The following is a 23,254-nucleotide window of genomic DNA, read 5'->3' as shown; positions in this document are numbered from 1 at the left end:
TGTTTTTTAAAATATCTTATATTTACTAAAATGTTATTATAAAGAACTTGCAAATAAAAGAAAAATTACACAATGAAATTGACCAGACCCCAAAGTCTATACTTTTAAAAGAATTTCTATATAAAGTCGCCATTCTAAAGCTCTGGGACTTCAATTGGATTTTACATTTCCACTATTGAATATATTTTTATATACTTATCCACCAATAAAAAAAACAAATAAAAAATGAAAAACCCATGAAATATTTAAAAATAGAACAACAATTAGTTTTATATCTTTTTATGACTCAAGGGTCCACCACCTGAACTCCAGCTCTTCCTTATCACCCAATATTTCCCCTTTCTTATTTCCCTCTATACATGTTATGGTGTACAGTGGGGGATTGCCTTGGCTGTTAATTGATTTGAAAAGGCCCAGCCCACTGTGGGTGGTACTATTCCCTAGGCAGGGGGTTTCCGAAATGCATAAGAATAGAGCAATCAAGCTTAGCATAGGCAGTGAAGCAAGTGAGCAAGTGAGCATGCATTTCTCTCTGCTCTTGACTGGAGATGTGATGTGACTAGCTGTTTGAACCTTCTGCCCTGACTCCTCCACCATAAGAGATTGTAACCTGGACTGTGAATTGAAATAAATCTTTCTTCCCCTCAGCTGCTTGATGCCAGGATTTTTTTCACAGCAACAGACATGTAAGTAGGACAAAGGGCATGTATTTTTCTGGGTGCTTTATACATAGTCACATTTGTTCTCCCTATTTCCCTAGGTAGTATGTAATGTGGTACACACTGGTAACTTTTTTGCAAGCAAATGTGCTTTGGAGCCTCTGGAAGGAATGTGTCCTCAAGACAAGTTCATGTCAGGTGTCAGAAGGTTCCTGCAAACAGACAGATATCAGATTTCATAATTTCACAAGATGTGGGCAAAGGAATCACTTAGAAATATGGGCTTGGAAAGCTTACTGACTCTTTCTTGGTCTCTATGCATTGTTGCAGTAAAACACCCAAGACTGGATAATTAATCAAGAATGGAACTGTAGAATTTTGTGCTTAATGTTCTGAGACCTAGAAAGTCCCAGGTCAAGGTACCAGCAGATTAGGTGTCTGGTGAAGGCTCGTTTTACTCTTGTGTCTTTACATAGTGAAAGGGACCAACTAGCTTCTTTGGGTCTTTCATAAAGTCTTATCCTATTCATGAGACTCCCCATTATACAGCTGTCTCTAATCAGGGAGGTTAGCTTTTATTGCTATTGTTACAGTATTGGACCTTGAAACAGGGCTTTGTATATGATAGGCAAGAGCCAGGACACTAAGTGATGACCCCAGGCTATTACTGGGACAATTAGGCAGATGTTCAACCGCTGAGCCACACCCTCAACCCTTAGTTGAAATTCCAGGCAAGAGCCCTACTGCTGAGCCATGACCCTAGCCTTTTACTGTGGGATTCTTGTTAAGTGTTCTGCTGCTGACACTCATGGCCATTCTCTGGGTGATTCTGGGAACAGCTGTTCTACTGAGCCACACACCAGCTCCTCCCTGGAGGATTCTAGACAGGTACTCTACCACTGAGCCATGCCCCCAGGCCCTTACTGGGGGATTGTAGGTAGCCCTTCTACTTTTGAGCTATATTCTTAACTCTGTTTTAAATATTATTTGTGGGCTTTGTCTCATTCTATAGCCTAGTCTGTCCTTGAACTCATAATCCCCCTGTCTCAGCATCCTAAGCGCTGATATTACAAGAATATCTCATTGTGCACAGGCAGGGGTTTGGTTTCCATCCTATGAATACTGGGGTGACACAAACCCTCCCTGTACTTCCATCTTCTCATCTATAAACTGATGATCATAACACCTTTTAACCTAAACGGAGTCTCCAAGGGGGGTATGAAGAGTTGAATTAGGTAAAGTCACAGTCGTCAGCGGCCCTCAATAAAGACCCAATAAGCATTAAAGAAAGGATTGTGCCTCATTAAAGTGTGTGAGACATCCTCATTAGATTATGAAAGGGGGTCTAATCTCACTGAATAGTGTATTCTGGAGCTTTTCCTGATTAGCTGACATTTTTACTCAGCTTCGTTAGCAATTTGGCGATATAAATATTTCATTAGTGATAGATCCAAGCCGAGTACTTGGGATGTTTAAAACATAGTGATTATCAGGGTAGGGACTCTGTCTTGCTGAAGCCAGCTTCACCAGGCTTATTATCCTTTTGACTGTTCCTTGACCTGGATGCCCTTCACAACCACTCAAGGGGGCTACCTCTCTGTCTATATATTTTGTAAAGAAGTTATTTTATTCTGTAGTTATATATGTCTCTCTCTCTCTCTCTCTCTCTCTCTCTCTCTCTCTCTCTCTCTCTCTCTCGTGTGTGTCATGTGGATTCTGGGAGGCAAGCCTGGGTCCTCTATAAGAACAGTATCTGATCTTAGTGGCTGAGCCCTCTATCCAGCCTTGCACACCCCCCTTTTAATATGAGTTCTGGGGAATCAAAGTCACTTATTCATGCTATTAGAGTAAGTACTTTAGCCACTAAGCCATCTCCCTCACCCCCAACTCCCAATTTTAAAGAGAATATTTAGACATTTTTGTTGTTGTTGTTGTTGTTATTGGTTTATCATGGAGGGAAAAGTACGGTGGTTGTAGGGGCTTTTAGCTGAGGTGATACATGCAGTGGCCAACAGAGAGTGTGTCAAGTGGTACAAACTTGAGGTGGCTCACTCAGATCCAGATGGAACAGGAATCAGAGAGAGAGAGAGAGAGAGAGAGAGAGAGAGAGCAGAACGCCAACCCTTAGTGGGCTTGCTCTTTTTGTTTTGTTTTGTTTCATGCAGCCCATGCATTGCCAATGACTTTTCCTGGTTAGACTCAACACACACACACACACACACACACACACGCACACGCACACGCACACTCGCACACACACACACACACACACACACACACACACACACACACACACACACCTCTATTCTCTCCACAGTGAGAATGTATGATGGACCAAGGTCCAACTGGTAAACCAGTGAGGGTTTTTTTTTTTTTTTTTCATGTTACTAACAGGAGTTTGGGTTAGTGGTAACTTAGAGAAGCAGACTCAAGGGCAGTTGTATTGCTAATAATCACTAATATCACACCAAGAGGGATGATGTTGAAGGCTAAAGCCTTGGAGCTCTCTTGTATGACTTGCTGGCAGCTCAATGGGTCTGAAAATCCCCTCCAGACAGCCCAGGTAATCCATCACCCCTCCTACCACTTTTTCCTGCATCTTTAACCTTGACAGGAAGAGTCTGGTGAGTCTTGTCCTTTTCAACATTCCAGACATGTGAAGTCTCTTTAGTTCCTGAGTCTCAAGGCCCCCACCTCCTTCCTGGGGGGAAATGGCTACACAACAGTGGCAGAGTACCATAGTCATTAAAGATGGGTTTCCCCCCCCCCCCCCCCATCTAACCACCTCTGGAATCTCTTTTACAGACATACCCAAAGATGTGCCTCAGTAACCCTTAATCTAATCAAGGAGACTGTAAAGATTAGCTAGTCATTGGTCTTGGTTCAGCTGCATTTTATATATTTAGTGGGCTGGTTATTTTAGGCATAAAGATCTTTTCATGCACACCTGGGAATCTTGGAATTTTAAGTCTATTTTTTGGAGCTGATTTGCACATACATAAAATATGAAACTATCTCAGGAAAAAAAATGATGCTTGAGAAATGTAAAGTGTCCTGATGAATATCTGTGATAAAACCTTATCTTCTGAGATGAATGTGATTGAACCCCAGTGAACTGGGAGCCCTCACTGTGGGTGCAGCCAAAGGCTGGTCCTGGGATGATCCTGGGGTACTCACAAGATGCAAGGACTGGGTGCTTCCCCGAGAGGGGTGCGGCAGTCCATTCATCCAGTCTGAATGACTGAGAATCATAGCTGAGAATGATCCCAAACTCCTGATCTTTCTGGCTCCGCCACTATAGCTCTAAGGTTACAAATGTGGACCATAATCAACAGTTTCCACTGGAAGGTCCTTCTGGGAGAAGGAATCTTATCTAAGTGTCCTATTTGATCCTTCCAGCTTTTGGTGACTCAGAAGAGAGTACAGAAGACCAGCCAGGAACAAAGATCAACCATGGAGAAATTGATTGGTAGTGTCCTATTTATTTAGCTTTAATGGCCAACTTAACATGGTCTAGAATCAACTGAGAAGGGAATCTTACTTAAGGAATTTCCAGGTCAAATCTGGGGTAGGCATGTTGTGGGGAGGAACATTCTCTTGATTTTCATTGATATAGAAGATCAAGCCCACTGTGGGCAGCACCATTCCCTAGGTAGGTAGTTCTGGACTGTATGATGTTGAGGTTTTGTCTGTTGCTACGTATTGTAATGCTAAATTCTATACTTAGAGGTCTAGGCCTACAAGTGAATTCTCACATTTGCCTGGCTTTATTGGGTGAACCTTGTTCCTTAATTTAAAACTGATGAGGTTTGGTCTGTTGCTATGTATTGTAATTAGAAATACTGGGCCTGGTTGCCCCAGGGAAGATGAGGTCCACATGTACACCTAGTGATGCTTTGTAACCTTGTCCTTCAAGTTACCCCTGATTGGTGAATAAAGATGCCTCCAGCCTAGAGCTGGGCAGAAGAGAGATAGGTAGAGTTTTAGTTCCCAGGCTTGGGGTCTGAGGCAGGAGATCACAGGGGAAGAGGAGATGGTAGAGAGAGGAGAAGATGCCATAGGGTTAGTATATCAAGAAAATATGGCCACAAGGGCTTGCCTATTGGAATAAGAGTGTCCCAGATAAAACATGTCAAATTATAACTCAGGGTTATTGATAGGGAAGTAGATACTAATAGCTTAGAGGGTTTATATGTGCCCAGTTCTAGTGCTTGAAAGGTGTCTATTTTATATCTTTTATCTTGGAACCAAGTGATGTAAGGAGGGATTGAAACCTCTGATTGATATTAAATATTTACCAACAGTATAAATAAGCTAGATGAGCAGGAGCCTGTCAGAGATTCAGCAAGGAGCATCTCTGATAATTCCTACTGTACTTCCTTGTCTGTGCGTGAGTTCCCTGGTCAGAGGAATTGTAAGCAGTCCTGCCTTCAGGTCTCTGTTTGAGCTCTTGCACTGCCTTGCCTCAGTGATGGTTTGAACTGAAAGTGTAAGTCAAATGAACTCTTCTCTCCCCTAAGTTGCTTTGGTCAGAGCGATTGATCATAGGAACAGAATGGAACAAGCATAGACTGGAGCACATACACACAATTTTAAGGTAATAAATTTTTTTTTTTTTTGGAATATGTTTTTGGAAGAGACCAAAGGGCTGGCAAGACGGTGAGCAAGTAAAGATACTGGCTGCACTAGCACGATGACCAGAGTTCAGTCCCCAGAACTCACACGAGGATGGAACAAGAGATCAAGTCCACAAAGCTGTCCTCTGACCTCTACACCGTGCCACAACACATACACATACATCTCTCCCTGTCCACAGTAATGATACATAAAGCGTTTTCAAAGTATTTTTTTAAATGAGCAAGGCTAGAAGACACAAGAGGTCATGTATTGTGTGAGTCTAACTTTCTGACTTATCCAGAATAAGCAAATTCAGAGAGACAGAAATAGTTATCAGTGGTCAGCAAGGGCTGGGGCAGCTGGTAAATGAAAGCAAGTCTTTAGAGCAGTGGTTCTCACCCTTCCTCATGCCGAGACACCTCAACACAGTTCCTCATGCTGTGGTGACCTCCAACAATGAAATTATTTTCATTGCTACTTCATTTTCATAAGTTTTCATTATTACTTCATTTAAAATTATGCTCATTTGCTACTGTTAGGAATCATCACATATATATCTGATGTTTTCAGTGGTCTTAGGTGACCCCTGTGAAATAGCCATTTGACAACACCCCCCCCCCCCCCATAGAAGAGTCATGACCCATAGGTTGAGAAAGGCTGTAGGGGTTTTAGGATTCATGATCAGGGTGATGATACAGTCCTAGGACTCCACAGGTGCTACCTGAACATTTCCAGATGTTGCACATGGTAACTTTTCTATTATGTGTGCTTCTGGGACTTTCCGTGTTGGCATAATTCTCCTCTGGGCTGCTGGCAAACTGCGCCGAGTCTGACTGTATTACACCAGCTTCAAGACAAGCCAGGGAACTTGCATTTTCACTGGCTCCTGGGTGACTCGGACTCTGAGGATGCCTGGCTTGAAGGCAGGCACTGTTGTTCTGTTTTCTAATTGGAACACGCCATATGTGCTGTTCACTCCTCCCCAGCTGCCTCAACCCACACATTCCTAGGGAGCAGCAGGTCCCTTAACTCAGCAGCTGTGGGCAGAGAGTGGCGTCGGTAATCAGAGTAGCATTGGTGGGGGGGTGAGAGGGGGGCTGATGACGGCAGCAACAATAAAGACCTGGTTTGGGCATTATAATTGTCACTCACCCCTCACCTCCTGCATTTTTGCCTTCTACAGTTTTGGTTACCTGTAGTCAATCATAATGCAGTCTCCTCCTTCTCCTTCTCCTTCTCCTTCTCCTTCTCCTTCTCCTTCTCCTTCTCCTTCTCCTTCTCCTTCTCCTTCTCCTTCTCCTTCTCCATCATCATCATCATCATTGTCATCATCAATTACAATGCAAAATAATAATAATAATAACATATCTAAATGAAAAGTTCAAAAACAAATACTTTGTAGGTTTTAAAGATTTTTGTTTAATTGTTATGTGCCCTTATAGTCACATAGACACAGACAAGTGCAGGTGGGCGCACACACACGTCACTTCTCAGGCTATACTTCAGGCCTGCCAGTGACTGCAATGCAAGTGCATTCTAGAACACTCTCAAGCTCAGATCAGTTCTTCTTGTGCCCACATTTTGAGAGAGCAGGGTCTGATTATTCTCAGCCCAGAGCCCTAACGACGTGTGAGGGTGGAGGGGTGTGGTGATCCACTGTGTGGATCCATGAAACTCCATCCAGCCCCTGACCCAGTGGCCATCTCCCAAGCCCCTGAGCATGTGGACCAGAGCTTCTTGCATTGATTTTGGAAGTAGGTTGAGGTGAGTCTCCTGGGTTAGTCCTTGATTCTAACCAGGGCTCTGAGACAAGGGAATACCCGCGGCGCACTCTGTAACACTGTGGAGGGTGAGTAGCCTGGATAGAATTCTGTACTAACATCCTTCTCCACTAGTTTGTACTATCCAATCCCGTCTCACTTCCCGTTCACGCTCCCGGAGCCTGGATGACAGCTGTGGCTTTTATTGTTAAGGAGCCGATGATCCTCCCTTGCTATTCCCTTCTGATCATGGGCGGCATTTCCCCCTCCCCAACTCCCCCAAATACTGTTTATCAAAACCTTCAGCCACACGACGATTCCCAGATGGCACCTGGCCAATTTAGTATTGAATTTCCTCTAGTCCTGGAAGGTAAACATTTATCTCTGCAGAAATGGGTTTTTGTTTTCTTCCTTAGTTTGTTTGAGGAGAGAGAGAGAGAAAAAAAAATACTTACATAAAGTGTTAAGAATAACTTTATTTTTTTTTTCTCCCAGCATTAGGGATTGAACCAAGGCCCTGGATATGCACTGCCACTGAGCAACACCCTCAGCTCTTTCTATTCATATGCACATGTGTGCGTGTGTATTGTCCGCACGCACATGCACACATGTGCTCCCATGGGGGCCTGAGTAGAGAGGCCAGGAGTTGATGCTCAGTATCTTCTTTAATCATCTTCCACCTTAATCCTTAGAAACAGGATCCGTCATTAAACCTGGAGCTAGGCTGGCAGTCACAAAGCCTCAGGGACCTTCCTGTCTACATCCTCCCCCACCTAGCATTGGGATTACAGGTTCATGTCACCGAGCCTAGCTTTTAATGGGTGCTGGGGATCCAATCTTGAGTCGTCAAGCTTGTATAGCAAGTGATTTACCATGCGCCATCTCCACAACCCCATTTCTTTCTCAGATGCTTTTTTTTCCCAAACGAATAGTGTTTAATCCATTGCCACTGGCAGGACTTCCAATTGGCCACCATATTAACTGTGTTCTGGTAGGCTTATCAGTCTTTGCACAGGTGAAAGACTTCCCCAGCCCGGTGGTGTTATATTTTTCTGTGCAAATGTGTGCTGCAGTGGTGAGTGTTCGTCCCCTTACTCTCTGCCTAACTTTTATACCATCTCCCTTAATACTTCTGTTCCAAATAGTTTCTTTGTATGGCTAGCTGAAGCACTTTCATCTGTGCCCATTATTTGTCACCTCTGACATGGCTTCCTCAGGCTATCTGCACAGCTCTGCAATTCTCATTCAGATTTCTTAAAACCCTGTGGAGGAAAAGAAGAGAAATAAGATTAATTGTGAGAGGCCGAGGGATGGCTCACAGGTAAAGGAGCTTGCCAGAAACCTTGACAACATGAGCCATATGGTAGAAGGAGAGAATGAACGCCTGCCTGAAAGTTGCCCTTTGTCTTCTACACACACCCTGGGTATGTAGATCACATCCTGGGGTAGTGTCTTAGGTGTGAACAGACACCGTGACTAAGGCAACTCTTACAAGGACAACTTTTAATTGGGGCTGGCTTTTAGATTCAGAGGTTTAGTTCATTACCGAGGCAGGAGCATGACAGCGTCCAGGCAGGCATGGTGCAGGAGGAGCTGAGAGTTCTGCATCTTCATCTGAAGGCTGCCAGGAGAAGACTGACTCCCACATGGTCAGGAGGAAGGTCTTATTACCCACCTACACAGTGACACACTTCCTCTAACAAGGCCACACTTACTCCAACAAGCCATGCCTCCTAATAGTGCCACTCCCAGGGCCAAGCATATTCAAACTACTACAGATGTGGAAGGGCTAGCATTTGAACAGGTGAGATGGGGGTTCAGTGTGGAAGGACCATGTAGAGACCTCTTTTCCCTCCCACCATGCCAGCCCTTGACCAACAGGAGCTTCCAAATCTCATCTTTTCTCACTTCTTGTTCATCAATACACTATCCTGTCTTCTTCCAGGTGCCACGTGGCTATATCTTTAAAGAACCAAACCCATGATGCAGAGAGGCCAGCCCCTACACATGCAGAAACCAAATGCCTTTCAATGGGCAAAAGCTGTCAAGTATCCTTAAGATTCGAAGAACCCTCACAGCATCTGCTAAAGGACTGTTAGCACTCTCTACAGCAAAGGCACATAAAAGAGCTGTGTACAGTGGTGCATTCCTCTAACTCCAGTCCTGAGATGACAGGAGGCTCCCTGAGACTCCTTGGGTGGCTTGTCTAGCTGAATTAGCAAGATCCAGGTTCAGTGAGAGATTCAGACTCCACAAAACAAACCAACCAACCAACCAAACAAACAAACAAATCTGATGTTGGCACACACCTTTGATCTTTGCACAAGGGATACAGAGCTAGCTTCATGCCAAGAAGGGTGTTGAGTTCTCCGTGGCTTTTTTTACCACTTCCTTTTCATCTGGTATTATTACTTTTCCTCATCGATATGACGAAATCCCCGATGAAAGTCACCTAAGGAACAGAGTTTACTGTGGCTCACAGTTTCAGGGCACAGTCCATCCTATCAGGGAAGGCATGGCGGCAGGAGCACAAGGCAACTGGTCATTGTGTCTGCAGTCAGGAAGCAGAGAAATGAATGCTGGGACTCTATTGGCCTTCTCTTTTTTATTTAGTCCAGAACCGCAGCTTATACACGGTGCCACTGACATGCAGTATGGGCCTTCCCACCTCATTCAACCTAATCCAGAGATGCTCCTCCTAGATGATTCTAGATTCTGTTAAATTGACAGTCAGTGTTAACCATCCATGTGCGTCATAGCACAGCTGTCTTAGATTTGTGTATGGAGATGTATTCTAACTTCCTATCTTACAGAGAGTTAAAATTCCTCACACACCAACCTTTTTTTTTTTTTGCAATCAAAGAACTTTCTGGTGTTTTATAATGTTTATTTTCAATACTTTTAAGCTATGCATATCTGTATATCGTCATATATGTTTGTGTGAATATGTGTGCATGCATGCAGATGTCCACAGAGGCCAATAGAAAGCATCAGGTCACCTAGAGCTGGAGTTACAGGTGGTTTTGAGCCATCTCTGTGGGTTCTGAGAACCGAACTCTGGTACTCTCCACCAGGTGTTAGTATTCCTAGCTATTACATTAGTACTACGTAGATATTCAATCCCCTCACAGCATTTGGGGTACAGATCTGAGTTGACTTATTCATGCGTTTCTTGCATTTTGTCATTTACAGAGGAGCTGAAGGCCCCCTTGGAAGAGTACGTCCACAAACGCTACCCTGGGCTGGTGAAGGTGGTACGCAATCAAAAGCGAGAAGGCCTGATCCGAGCACGCATCGAGGGCTGGAAAGCGGCCACTGGCCAGGTCACTGGCTTTTTCGATGCTCACGTGGAATTCACTGCTGGCTGGTAGGTCATGAACTAAAACTTAGTGCTCGGTAGGGATGGATCTGGGAGGTGGGCCATTTTACCTGTTTTCCCCTCTGGGGCCACTGGAAGAATGGAAAAGAGATGTTTGGTGAGAAGGTCACTGAGAAAGCAAGAGAGTAAATCACTGGCTGGCTTTCTAGACACTGTTATTGTTATCATGAATATACTTTTCTCCTTGCTGTAACAAAGTACCTGGCAAAGGCAACTTTTAGAAGAAAAAAGAAAAAAACGTTACCTCCTGATTTGAGGGTGCACAGTCCATCACAGCAGGGGAAGGCTTGACAGCAGGAGGGTGAGACAGTTGGTTACATTGTGTCCACAGTCGGGAAGCAGAGAGAGATGGATGCTGGTGCTCAGCTTTCTCCTTTTTATTCAGTCCAGGACTCCAGCCCTTAGGTAGGGTTGTGCCACTTCAATTACCAGTCTAGAAATTATCTCACAGACACACTGTCTTAGACATCTGGTTTGATTCTAGATGATGACAAGGTGACAATCAAAATTAACTATAAAGATCATTGTGGTGGTTAGTAAATTCAAGGCCAGTCTGGGACACTCGAGTCCTTGTCTCAAAAACAAGTTAATGTAAATGAGCTAAATACCTAATAAAAAATGGAAAAAAAAAAACAAGTTATTTCTCTAAAACAATAACAACAGGTAAGGCTAGCAGTATAAGAAAGGTAGCTTAGCAAGCCAGGGGAAGCAAGCCAGTAGGCAGATAGCCCAAGATAATTTGGAGCTGTGACCTTCAACATTTCAAGTCTCCACAATCCCATGCTATAAACCATGTATGGAGATTGATGACACCTTGAAGGAACTAGTTCTCTCCTTCCGGCATCTGGATCTCAGGAATTTTACTCAAATAGTTAGGCCCAGTAGCAGGTGCCTTTACCCACTGAGCCATCCGACCTGCGTAGTCATGGAAGTCCTAACAGCTGATCAGACTGGCAGAATCTCCGACACTGGTGAGAACTTCAGCTCATGTCCACATCCCTTTGGGAAAGCAATTCACATGTTGAAGCCCCACCCACCCACCTATATTGGGGGGGGGGGCATTAGAGATTCGTCAGGTGAGCAGAGGAGATGCAGTAGTTCACATGACCACAGGACAACCTGGGGTGAAGTTGGGGAGCAGGAATGAGAAAAAGTCATGGAGAAGGGGACCAAGCTCTCCTGGGCTGTAGAATCATGCTGGGGGGGGGGGGGGGATGGCTCGGCTGATAAATGCTTGCTGTGTAAACATGAGGCTGTGCATCCAGAGGCCCAGCACCAATGTTATAATAAAGCCAGGGAGAGCCCTGAGTGTTGCCTGTAACCCCAGAGCTGTGATGGCTGGAGACAGGAGCCGTGCTGAGGCTCATTGCCTGAGAGCCTGTCTCTAGGTTCACTGAGAGGCTGTCTTGAGTTAGTAAGATGGAAAATTATTGAACAGGCCACCTGACACCTTCCCCTAGTTTCCATAGGCAGGCACATCTATGCACATACATGTGTACATACACCACACACAGAGAGAGAAAGAATAAAGTGTAATGGTTTGCATGTAATGAAATACCATAATAAGACCCATTACTTTGAAGACTAACATAAAATATTAATTTTCTTTTTCAATTAAGAGAGCAAAACGGGGACTGGGGAACTGCTTGGTTGGTTGGTTAGATTTTTGTGATGTAAACATGAGTCCTTGAGTGCTGACCCCTGCACCCACATAAAACACTCACATAAGCGGTGAGCCCCTGACATCCCAGCACAGGGGGAGGTGGAGGCAGAAGTATCTTGTGGCTGCCTGGTCATCAAGTCTAGTGGAATCAATGAGTTCTGAGTTGAGCGAGAAACACTGTTTCAAAAACTAAGGTGGAGGACATGGAAAGATGGCTCAGTAGTTAAGAGTGTTTGCTGCTCTTCCACAGGACTCCAGTTCATCTCTCAGCACAAACATCAGGCAGCTCGCAACTAACTGCCTGTAAGGCCAGCTCCAAGGCAGCACAGATATGCACATAGATACATAAATAAAAAATAAACCTTAAAAATAATAATAAGGGGGCAAGGCACTTGACTATAACACCCGACCTTGACCTCTGGCTTTGATGTATGTGAGCACACAGCTCTCACACATGTGAACGCATACACACACACACACACACACACACACACACACACACACACACAAACCCCACACATTATATTATATATAAAATCAGAAAAAGCAAGCCTCCTTACTGGGAAAACTAGGAATGGCTTCTCAGAAGAGGTGACGTCAGAGCTAAGCTGCTTGGTAGCTCTGCTTTCTGCTGGCTGCCAAGGGCATCCCCCGAAGAGAATCTCTTCGGTGAAGACGTGGGGGGAGAGAGCAGAGGAGACTAATTTCCCTCTGGCTTCCACCTCCACCGGTGTGTAAAAAGTATCGAAGGCAGTCAGCGGCCCAGGGTATATTTTATTGCTCATTTTAAATAGAAAGATGAGCTGAGCCAACAGGTAATTCAATAGCTGCAAATGAAAAGAGACCAGTGCAGCCTGTACGTTCTCATTATTCTTCCAAAGAGCACAAAGAAATGGGATTTTCCACTTGACTCTTTTCCAAAGTCTACATTCTGGTCCAAGCTGCAAGATTAATGTCTCGGCTTACGTGAGCCATCTTTAGCTTCTGGAATTCAGAAAGTGATTCCTTCCTGTGATCCGGCCTCACAGACTCACAGTGGCTTGACCATCTGCTCTGGTCTAAGCCAGCCAGCTAACACCTTGAAGCTGGAGCCAGTTCACGCTGGCTGCAGCCTTGAGGGAGGAAGCGCAGCTGGGAGTCGAGATTTGCCCGACTTTGGGTTTAATTAGTTCCAAGCCTTCTGCTGCAGACCAATCAGATCTTTGAAAGCAATCAATTAGATAATCAATGAAAACAACAAAAAAAAATAGTCGCACCCACACAAAGAAACTAACGAAACTGCTTATTAAATCCAGTATAGGAATGGTCTATTTGGAGATAGGAAATTTAGTCCCAGCCGAAAGGAAAAGGAGAGAGAGAGAGAGAGAGAGAGAGAGAGAGAGAGAGAGAGAGAGAGAGAGAGAGATAAATAACAAACAAACAGTAACAGTGCTGTGTGGGGAAAACCATATAGAACTGCCAATCATACAGAGATGGAAGAGTGTTCATGATAAAAAGGCCTGGAGAGATGGCTCAGTATCTACTACTGAGTTTAGATCCCAGAATCCATGGCAGGTGGCTCACAACCACCTTGAGCTCAGCCCTAGGTGAACTTGACACCTTCTTTTGCCCTTCAAGGGCAGAACACTCACATACACATATCTATACATGGACACCTTTACATGAAAAAAAAAAATCCTTAAAAGGAGAAAGAGATGGGGGAGGGGCTTGAAGGTTTGTCACTTTCTAGGGATAAGCCTCCATGCTAATTCTCTCACCATACCTCTCCTGTTCACACAGACATCGTTATTGTGATTTTATTATGAGCGACTGCATGAGAGGCACATTTGAAAACCCATACAGAGTATCCAGGGATATGGATCCCTCCATAGAGTGCTTTCCAAACATGCACAAAGTCCTAGGCTCTATCCCTAATACTATATAAACCAGGCATTTAGGTGAGAGGCTCCTGTGTGCCTCTAATCCCAGCACTCAGCAGATATAGGCAAGAAGATTGGCAGTTCTAAGACAACCTGGGCTACACAGGAGATCAGGGCCAGCCTGGGCAACTTAACAGAAGAGTCTTAAAATAAAAACACAACTGGACTAGGGTTGTATTTTGATTGGTAGAGAGCTTGCCTAACATGAAGGAGGCCCTGGGTTCGAGCCTCAGCCTCACATAAACTGGCTGTGGTTGTGTATGCTTATCATCCTAGCCCCAGGGGAGAGGAGGCAGGAGGATCAGTTCTTCAGGCTCCTTCTTTCTTACACAGCAACTCTGAGGCCAGGCTGGGATACGCAAGAGCCCATGTATCGCAAAACAAAACCATAAAAACCTATACGGTAGTTGCAATCTCAAACTTGGGGCAGTTCACGTGCATACGGGTGCCTCAGTTTCCTTCCGAGTTCCAGTCTTTGAATCTCTTCATTTTGGGGTAGCTTCAGGAGTCTGCTGACCAAGGCACGCACCAGGGGAGAGGTTTGATTGGGACTTCTCTGCTTTGCAGGGCTGAGCCCGTTCTGTCCCGCATCCAGGAAAACCGGAAGCGGGTCATCCTCCCCTCCATCGACAACATCAAGCAGGACAACTTCGAAGTGCAGCGCTACGAGAACTCCGCCCACGGGTACAGCTGGGAGCTGTGGTGCATGTACATCAGCCCCCCAAAAGACTGGTGGGACGCCGGAGATCCCTCTCTCCCCATCAGGTCTGTGACAAGGATGCTCTGGTGGGGGAGGGGCTGGCAAAATCAGCCGGGTAGTGAGACTCCAGACCCAACGGTAAACCTGAGCCACGGAGAAGGGCTGGAAGAGCCCCCAGCAAAGGCTGCTGCAGTGGTGTGCAAGCAGCTCCTCGGGGAACGGCGGTGTCTTAGGGTCATAATTTCTTGCTGAGGGAGACGATTGCGTTTTATTGCAGCAGCTACAGTTCCTAGGCACCGCTTTCCTATGGCTGCCATGAAAGTTTAAAATTGGTAATAATGTAATTTTTCATCCTTCCTCGAGTGTTACATAGTTTCACATTCTATGATCTTACCTACCCTTGGTTAACCTGTCTGAAAACACTAAATTATCTCAACCTCTTCGCTCGACATCAGTAATATAATGGCATCGGCAAAGATTTTTTTTTTCTTACAATGTCTTAGTCACAGGTTCCAGATATCAAAGTATAGAACAGTGCAGCTGGACGCATCCTCTGTCTAGTAGCATCAAACTGAATTTTTGTTTCAATTTTTAATTTATTTATTAGTATTATTGGGCAAGGTATACCTGTGCCATTACAAACATGTGGAAACCTAGGGACAACTTTGTAGACTCAGTTTTCTCCTTTCACCTTTATATGGGTTCTGGGGATCAAAGTTAGTGTTTTAGGCACGCGCAAGGCCTGCATTTGCTGAACCAGCTTATCAGTTCCAAACTGACTCTTTGTGTGTGCACACATGTGTCCATGTGTGTGTATGTGTGTATGTGCGTGTGCATGTGTGCATGTGTGTGACACACACATCAGAGGATGTCACATCATTCCTCAGGCACCTTTATTTGAAACAATGGCTCTCACTGAATGGAACTTTGCTGCATAAGCCAGGTTAGCTGACCAGTGGAGTGAGCTTCCAGGAACGTACCTGTGTGTGTGCACTTTATCCACTGAGCCATCTTCCCTGCCCCCAACTCTTAAAATAGTATTAATTCTATCTCCGGCATTAGAGGTGGGAAGGGCAGCTTCTCTTGGCCTGGCTTTAGTGCAGATTTTCAGTATCAGTAGGAAAGCAAAAGGGAAGCACAGAACAGGAGTAAAGACTTTCTGTAGGTGAGTATGGGTTCCATCTTGGTTTGCAAACTTGTGATAAACAAAGTGGGTTAGCTTTAAAAAAAAAATCCCTATCATTAATGTCTGAGAAAAGCAACTTAAGGAAAATAAGATGTAGAAGGTTTCACTATGGAGGGTGGGGGGGTAGAGAGAGAGAGAGAGAGAGAGAGAGAGAGAGAGAGAGAGAGAGAGAATGAATGAATATATGTCTGTTTCCGCTGCCTTTCTCCTTTCCCTCTTCTTATTTCAACCAGGTACCGCTTTGTGAGATAGTGCTGCCGCCATTCAGGGTAGCTCTTCCCCTTTATCAGTTCTCTCTGGGATGCCTCTATAAACACATCCAGAGATGTGCCTTAATAATGTCCTAGGTGTCTCTCAATCCAATCAAGTTGACAACCAAGATTAACCACCTATTCTAGTTAAACTATTAACTGTTAATTTTAACTGTTAGTTTGTTTTAATATTAACTGTTTAGTTAATTTTAACTGTTGCTTTAACTGTTAGTTTGACAACAGTCTAAAGTCATCTGAGAAGAGAGTCTCAGATTGGCCTATGGACATATCTGTGGGAGATTGTCTTGACTGTTACTTTATGGAGGAGGACCCAGTCCACTGTGGGCAGAGCCATTCCCTAAGCAAGTAGTCCTAGAGTGCATAAGTAATGTAACTAAGGGTGCACTGGTGAGAAAGCCAGTAAATAGCTTTCTCCAAGGTTTCTACTTCCGATTCCTTTTTGAGTTCCAGCCCCAACTTCCCTCAGAGATGAACTGTGACTTGGAAGGGTGAGCCAGACAAACCCTTTCCTTTGCTAAGTTGCTTTTTGGTTGGAATGTTTGATCACTGGCGGAAAGAAAAACAAACAAACAAACAAAACAAAAACAACAGAACACCCTCACACTGGAGAAAAGTTTTGCGAAGTCTTTCCTCCTCAAACTAAAAGCTGAGAAGTTGCCTGGGAGGGGATCAAAAACCAAAGAAGGTGGAGTCTGAGCACCGCCTCAAAGGAAACAATGCTGTAGCTCAGCTACTCCTACAATGCTCCAAGATGGTTCCTTAACTGTCTTCAAGACATAGATAGGCTCATGGCCGAGGTGTTGTCTGAGAGCCGAGGTACAACCCCCATAGATACTCATTCCATCTGTAATAGGGAGCATGTGGAGACTCAGTGGCCTTCAGAACTTGCATTATGTTTCACACTTTTTTCACCAAATAAGCCTTACTCCCTAGTGCCCTTCTGACACAGGGAGAGGCTGGTCCCCAGCTGTGACTGAAAGAATGTGAGGGGGTACAATGGGGTGGGGTGTGAACTGGTCACAGGGAGGAACACACATAGCCAAGTACCTTTGTGTGTGTGAGATCATGAAGCAAGAGCACTGCTGCTGGCCCTTCACTAGGGTACGCCAGGCAAGTGGTCTCCCTCTCAGCCATGCATCAGCCCCTCAACTGTAAAATTCTAGATAAGTGCTTCTCCTGAGCCACACCCCCAATTCCTGAATGGGGGTGGGGTGGGAGGGTTCTTAGAAGAACTCTACTGTGGATTCATAACCACCACCACCCCAGCTCTTTGATGGGGGGTTCTAGGCATGCTTCCTTTTTAAAAAAAAAAAAAGATTTATTTATTATTATAAATAAGTATACTGTTGCTATCTTCAGACACACCAACCAGAACAGGGAGTCAGATCTCATTATGGATGGTTGTGAGCCACCATGTGGTTGCTGGGAATTGAACTCAGGACCTTCGAAAGAGCAGTCAGTGCTCTTAACCGCTGAGCCATCTCACCAGCCCCTAGGCATGCTTTCTTACACTGAGCCAAGCCTCTTGCTCCTCAGTGGACACTTGCTCTACCTCTGAGATGTATCTTCAGTCCCTCAGTGAAGGATTCTAAGCAAAACCACCACCACTAAACTACATACACCCTTAGCCTAGATGGAATGGCCCACAGACATTGGCTAGTCTGAATAGGAAGGCTCTGGGTGAAACTATAGCTTGTATCTCACAAGTTACTGTCACATTACCAGATGATTAATATGCACTTTAAAGACTCAAGAACACAGAGTTGCGATCCTAAGCCATTAATATTACATGATTCTCTGATGTACAGAATGGAAGCATGCACCGGCAGTCTCCTCAGCGTGCATCTTTACTTATCAGGCACTTAATTTGTTAATGGTTGATGGGGAGATTTAATTGTCGGAAAGGAGTTTTATGGGCCTTCTGATGTCATTAAGCTGATATAATGTGCTTTCTTAATCATGAGGCCATGGTAATTTCTCCTCCATCCAATGATGCCAAGATGCTAGTGGTTATGTCTGTAGTCCATTAAAGGGACAGAGAGCCTGTCGTATTCCAAATAGCATAGACTAGGTAAAGCTTTGAATACCAGATTTCCAGGTAGGAGATGCCATATAAGAAGTTCTACCCCAGGAGCTAGAGAGATGATGCAGAGGTTAAGAGTATTTGCTACTCTGGCAGAGGACCTCAGGCACAGGTTCCAGAGTCTTCATTTGGCAGCATACAACCATGTGTAATTCCAGCTTCAGGAAATCTAGCGCCCTCTTCTGGCCTCCATGGCACTGCACTCATGTGCATAAATCACAGACACACATATGTGCATGTAAATAAAAACAGCAAAGTTTTGCTTTAAGGGAACATAGTTCACTTCTTTCTTTTGTTCTAGTATTAAGTACTGAAGCTAGGGTTTCATGAGCACTACACAGGGGATCCACCACTGAGCTACATCATGGCCCTTTTATATTTTTACTTTGGATTTGAGGGCAGGGTCTTTTTAAGTTACATATGCTGGTCTCAAACTCATTCTTTAGGCCAGACAGGTCTTGAACTTGTGTTCCCCTGCCTCAACCTCCAGAACAGCTGACAGACCTGCATCAAGAAGTCTAGCCTATATCGTCCTTTTCATTTGACCTAAAGAGCTGTTTGCCAGGGTTTCCTGTTGGTTCTCTGTCCTTGCTTGTTTATAGCTGAGCTTCAAGTGAGATTGAAGTGACCTCCTCAAAGAGAACATAAAGGTTGGAGTTAGGGATGGTTAGAAAATATATCCTGCCCAAGGAGGCAACTGCTCCCAGCCCCATGTGATACCATACAGAGAACCAAAATGCTTGGCTCCCCAGCCTTTTAAAAACTCTTCTCTTAGTGTCTATGTACATGTTATCTATGTGAGTTTTATTCCACATGTGTATAGGTGCCCTTAAAGTTCAGAAAGGGGTATCAGATTTCTTAGAGGCTTCTATTACATTTTAAAGTCTAGGCCTTTTGCTTGGGTAGTCTCCCAGCTAGCTCATCTTACTTAACCTGATGATCTAGCCTACAACCTGCCACCTGGCTAGCTCTGTACCTTTCTCTCCTCGGCTCTAGTGCATGCCTGCTCCATCTATGTCTGCTCTCACATCTTCTGCTTCTGCTTCCTTCTCCTGCATCACTCTGTCTCCGGAAGTTCTGCCCTCCCCCTTCCTGCCCTAGCTATCAGCTCTTTATTATAACCAATCAGCAGCAAGACATCACTAGACTACCTTTAGGCTGGTGAGGAAGGACAAATATTTGCAAAATAGAAAACCCAGTGATGGGGCGCACACCTGACAATAGCAAAATCCTGCCAGAATTTAGCTCTCATGCTGAGACATACCAATGTGAAGAAAGGTTAGCCTAACACAGTTGGTTGTGAGCTGCCCCACCCAGATGTTAGGGATGAAACAAAAGTCCTCTGAAAGAGCAGCACGCTCCCTTAACCACAGAGCCAAGTCTTCAGCCATACATACACTTTTTTTTTTCTTTTGAAGTGTGATCTAATGGAGACCAGATCTTGAACTTGTTTTGAAGCTGATGACTAAATTCTTATCTTCCTACCTTCACTTTCAGAATGCTGGGACTATGTAATACCTGGGCTAGAACCCAGAGCTTTGTGTACACTAGGCACATGTTATACCACTCAAGCTATATCCTCAGCTTGAGGTGCCTGGACTTTTTAAGAGAAACCATTAGTAGATCTTTTGTGAAATCTGACTTCAAATGTCAAAGTCTGTACCATGCTTCCAAGTGGAGATGCAGGGCTGGGGGTAAGATGGCTCAGGGGAGAGATCACTTGCTTTGTATGTGGGCTTCATTATCCAGAACCTCCTGAAGCTGGATGCAGTAACACACATTTGTAATCTCCGTACTTTAAAGAAAGATCCATGCATTTATTTTATTTTATTTATTTTTTTGGTTTTTTTAGACAGGGTTTCTCTGTGTAGCCCTGGCTGTCCTGGAATTCACTTTGTAGACCAGGCTGGCCTCGAACTCAGAAATCCACCTGCCTCTGCCTCCCAAGTGCTGGGATTAAAGGCGTGTGCCACCACCACCCGGCTTCCATGCATTTATTGATTATTTGTATGCTTACGGGAATATTCCTGAATAAGTTTGTGTGCACTCTGTACACGCAGTAGCCTTTGGTGGCCAGAAGGGGCATCAGATCCCTGGAGCTGGAGTAACTCACAGTTGTGCTTGATGTGGATGCTGAGAACTGAACCTGAGTTGTCAGCAAGAGCCATAGGCATTCTCAACCTCTGAGGCATCTCTTCAGACCCAGTCCCAGCACCGGTACAGTAAGATGAAAGGCAGCGATAGGAAATTCTCTGGATGTTTGTTATGGTAGTTTGGATGAAAATGACTCCCATAGGCTCATAGGGAGGGGCATTGTTTGAAAGGATAAGGACCTGTGGTCTTGGTGGTGTAGGTGTGGCCTTGTTGGAGGATGTGTTACTGGGGGTGGGCTTTGAGGTTTCAGAAGCTCAAGCCAGTCCCAGTGGCTCATTCTCTCTTCCTGCTGCATGCCAATAAAGATGTAGAACTCTCAGCTCCCTCTCCAGCACCATGTCTGACTGCAAGCAGACATATTTCCTTGCCACGATGACAATGGACTGAACCTCTGAACCTGTAAGCTGGCCCCAAATAAATGCTTTTCTTTATAAGAGTTGATGTGGTCATGGTATCTCTTCACAGCAATAAAACTCTACTATGACACTTGTGGACCACGTACTCTGGTGGATACAGCGGCAAACAACAAAGGGACCCTGTCTCAAACAAGACAGGGAGTGAGGGTTGACAACTTAGATTGTCCTGACAATCACATACACACACACACACACACACACACACACACACACACGTGTACACATATATACACAGATTAAAAATAACAAGTGGCATTTAACTATTAGGGAGTGGCACTAGTGTATTAAATGTTTTGTCCTTGTAAGAATTGCTATGGTCATGGTGTCTCTTCACAGCAGTGGAATTCCTAAGACACTATGTAAGAAAATAGGTGGCTTTGTTGGTTTGGGCTTGGAAGGAGGAGGAAGGAGGTAGATTCCTGGGAGTCTGTGGCCAGCCAGCCTAGGCAACTTTATTAGCTTCATGTTCAATGAAAGAGCCTGTCTCCAAATACAAGGTAGATGGTATCATAAAGGATACCTGAGGTTGACCTATGGCTTCCACAAGCATGAGCACACACATATAAAATGCACCTGCACGCTACATTCAAGTGTGTGTGCACACGTGAATACAATTCTTTTGAATGAACTAAATCCTATTTGTCTTAACATTATGTAGATGTACATGGAAAATCAGCCAAATGAGAGCAGAGAGAGAGCACATATCTATCCTCGAGGACTCTAAACTGGGTGCACCATGAATTTATAAATGCTGGCTCAGTCCAGCAGCTGAATTCCAGAGCTGTCAACTTTACATCTGCTGATCTGAGCATCTCTTTCCAGCTGTGGGACCCCCCTCCCCAGACTCTTACCAGGAGAGGACCAGAAACATGTGCTGGTATGGTGTCTGAAGGGAGAATTTCACTGCACCTTGCTTTTGGAACCTCATCTGAGCACCTCACTAGGCATCTCCTGTGAGTTGACAGCGGGACCTCCCTGTTCTGTGTTAGGTGACCTTGTAATTAGTGACACTGCTCGTTAATAACCAATTCAAGATGATGAGTAACAATTAGCAATCCTTAATCCAACATGTAATTTCAGGATAAATTATAAGGTACGGGAGTGTCAGAGCCTGTGAGCATCGTTGAGTTGAAAGAATTGCCCTGGATGTGCAGAGCTGCTGAGATTTCACATTCTGTGCTAAGATATATGGAAGGGGAGAAGGCTACTTTTCTCTCCCGAGAGGGGGAACATGACAGGCTTACACAAGAGGAACCCTTCAAGTGACAAAGCAGCTTTTTTTCTTTTTGGCTTTAAAATATATATTTTTTCTATGTATCAGCATATATATTTTAAGCATTAACTAAGCTCAGCTTTATGGTAGGTACTTCCACGGGGACAGTCCTGGTTAGATGATAGGATTCTTACCCTGAAAGAGTTTGCAGACTGAGCTGGGGAGGTTGCTGGGGGCGGGGGGGGGGTGTGTGTGTGTGCTTGTAATCTTGCCTTCAGAACTGATGTTAAACAGGCCTGGCCTGTTAGTTTGGGCTTACAATCCAAGAGCTGGCAGAGATGAGATTCCTTAAGGCTGGCTGGCTGGCTGGCTAGCTAGCTGGTGAGCCCAGCCAAATTGGGGGAACTCTAGGTCAGTCTAGACCCTGCCTCATGAAAACAAGGTAGATGGCACCTGAGGAATGAAGTGTCAAGTCAACCTCTGGACTTCTGGACTCCATATGGGCATGCTCATACCTGCATCTTTGCATACCTGCATACCCACTTCCATCCCTTCCACATCTCCTACACACACACACACACACACACACACACACACACACATATGGCTTAACTATAGACACTGTTTAAGTTAGTGGAGATTTGTGGAAGGAGGATGGATTTTGTGAGTGGGGTTGGAGGAAGAACCTCAATTAACATTAGAATTTTCCCTGTGCAGTGTTACAGTTTTGATGTCAGGTATCTCTAATGTCTCATAGTTGTTGAAGGTTTGGTCCCCAGATGGTGGCATCACTTGAGAGTGCTTTGATTAACTTCATAGGTAGATTAACCTGTTGATGAATGGGCTTCTAGGAGGTCCCATCTTGTATCTGGTTCATTGTGTGTGTGTGTGTGTGTGTGTGTGTGTCCCTCTCCTGTTCTCTCTCTGGTGCTTTCTTGCTCTCTCGCTCTTCTCATTTGCTTGTTCTCGCTCTTTCTCTGGTTTTCTCTTTGTCTCTCCCTTTCTCAGTCTCTCTCCTTCCTTCTCGTATGGACTTCTGCTCTCAAGTTCTTTCTTTCATTTAATCTGTCTTTCTTCTTTTCCTCTTCCTCCTCCTCCTCCTCTTCTTCCTCCTTCTTTCTTCTCCTCTCCCTCCTCCTTCCTCTTCCTCATTGCCTTCCTCTTCCTCTTCTTCCTCCTCTTTGTCCTCCTCTTCTCTTCCTTTTACTCTTTTCCTCCTTCTTCATGTCTACC

General features: G+C 44.7%; 1 protein-coding gene and 1 long non-coding RNA gene across 3 annotated transcripts in view; one reads left to right on the top strand and one right to left on the bottom strand.

Moving 5' to 3' along the window:
* Window positions 1-23,254, top strand: part of Galnt17 (polypeptide N-acetylgalactosaminyltransferase 17) — a 433,180-nt gene that overhangs the window by 211,223 nt on the left and 198,703 nt on the right. Inside the window, exons 4-5 of the mRNA NM_145218.3 lie at window positions 10,229-10,403; window positions 14,565-14,762. Of these exons, the coding sequence (NP_660253.2) occupies window positions 10,229-10,403; window positions 14,565-14,762 (373 nt within the window). The remainder of the gene's footprint in view (window positions 1-10,228; window positions 10,404-14,564; window positions 14,763-23,254) is intronic.
* Gm40338 lies at window positions 7,493-11,623 on the bottom strand. 2 transcript variants are annotated; one of them, XR_868570.1, is made up of 3 exons: window positions 10,660-11,623; window positions 9,346-9,488; window positions 7,493-8,298 (listed from the first exon to the last, which is right to left on the bottom strand). It is a non-coding gene; the product is annotated as a predicted gene, 40338 (long non-coding RNA). The 2 variants fall into 2 exon arrangements; XR_001784987.2 differs by lacking the exon at window positions 10,660-11,623 and having other exon boundaries at window positions 9,346-9,890.

This window comes from Mus musculus, chromosome 5 (assembly GCF_000001635.26).
Source record: "Mus musculus strain C57BL/6J chromosome 5, GRCm38.p6 C57BL/6J".
NCBI classification, from domain to species: domain Eukaryota; kingdom Metazoa; phylum Chordata; class Mammalia; order Rodentia; family Muridae; genus Mus; species Mus musculus.
This window is presented reverse-complemented; position numbering and strand designations above follow the sequence as displayed.